The 1,227-nt window shown below is 59.2% G+C and overlaps 1 protein-coding gene across 1 annotated transcript in view; it reads right to left on the bottom strand.

Annotated features, from left to right (window-relative positions):
• AMT (aminomethyltransferase) overlaps window positions 1-1,227 on the bottom strand; it is an 8,448-nt gene that overhangs the window by 2,792 nt on the left and 4,429 nt on the right. The window contains exons 3-5 of the mRNA XM_018575080.1: window positions 832-1,172; window positions 443-523; window positions 63-215 (exon numbers count right to left, since the gene is read on the bottom strand). Coding sequence (XP_018430582.1) covers window positions 63-215; window positions 443-523; window positions 832-1,172 — 575 coding nt within the window. The remainder of the gene's footprint in view (window positions 1-62; window positions 216-442; window positions 524-831; window positions 1,173-1,227) is intronic.

Raw genomic sequence — 1,227 nt, 5'->3', positions numbered from 1 at the left:
GACGCTTCTGTGGGGACAGATGGGGGGGAGGGGTCAGTCGCTGTACGAAAAGATGGTCAGGAATAAAGGGGGAGGGGCAATACCTTCATGTGGGCGGAGTCTTTCTCCGCACAGCCGGCATTGGACACCACGTACAGGTGACCCTCCGAGGTGTTGTTGACGATCAGGTCATCGATGATCCCTCCGCTCTCATTGGTGAAGAGGGACAGCGTACCCTGCGCAGAGAGGACATTGGTCAGCCAGGAGGGGGCGTGGTCATGGCGCCATGTGACGTCACGCACGATCCTGCGCTCATAACTTCCTTGTTACGTTGTTCCCACCTACTTTCCAAGACTACAGAACACCTCCCCAATGTGGGTGACAACGCTGCTCCTCCATAGATACAGTATGGTGGTGAGTGTTGTCACCTGAGGACAGGAAGGTTGTATTGGGGGCACCTCACCTGGTTCTCCTTCAATTCTGAGATGTCCCCCACCACCAGGCTCTCCATGAAGGGGGCGCGCTCCTTCCCGTGGATTCGGGTCTGAAATAGAACAAATAAGAAGGAAGTTTATTCATCGTTCCGGCGTGAATAGGTCCCAGCCCCGCCCTCTCCATGAAGCCCCGCCCCCACACAGAATCATGTGACCAGAGGCTCCAGTAGCACGTCTGATCCCTCTCTCTCTCGGGGTCTCCCTCATCAGATCTGCATCAGGTTCATCTACAGTGACAGACCGTCCATAACAATAGAAACCCCTCACACTCGGCGCGCACACACGCGTGGAATGGCGGCACACGGAATGGCGGCACACGGAATGGCGGCACGTACACGCGTGGAATGGCGGCGCGCACCTGCAGCATATGGGACACATCGAAGAGGGAGCAGTGCTGGCGGGTGTGGAGGTGAGAGGCACTGTGGCTGTCCTTGTACTGCACCGGCAGACTCCATCCCGCAAACTCCACCATCTTGCCGCCATGATGGCGGTGGAAGTCGTAGAGCGCGGTGCGGCGAGGCGCGTCCACCTGAGGAGAGAGCAGAAGAGGGTGAGTGAAGGAGAACTCCGACCTCCCGGAATGCCGGACCCGGAGGAGGCGGAGATCACAACGCCGGCCCAACAGAGCGAACGCCACTAATGACAGAACCGGATCCGAGGAGGAATCCTCAACCCGCGCCGATGTGATACCGCCTGCCGCTGTCCCAGAGGATCGGGGGGGTGCCAGTCTCTGCCCTCCCCTCCCCCCGATAAC

Source organism: Nanorana parkeri, unplaced genomic scaffold (assembly GCF_000935625.1).
Source record: "Nanorana parkeri isolate BGI_ZX_2015 unplaced genomic scaffold, ASM93562v1 scaffold3522, whole genome shotgun sequence".
Classification (NCBI taxonomy): Eukaryota; Metazoa; Chordata; class Amphibia; order Anura; family Dicroglossidae; genus Nanorana; species Nanorana parkeri.
This window is presented reverse-complemented; position numbering and strand designations above follow the sequence as displayed.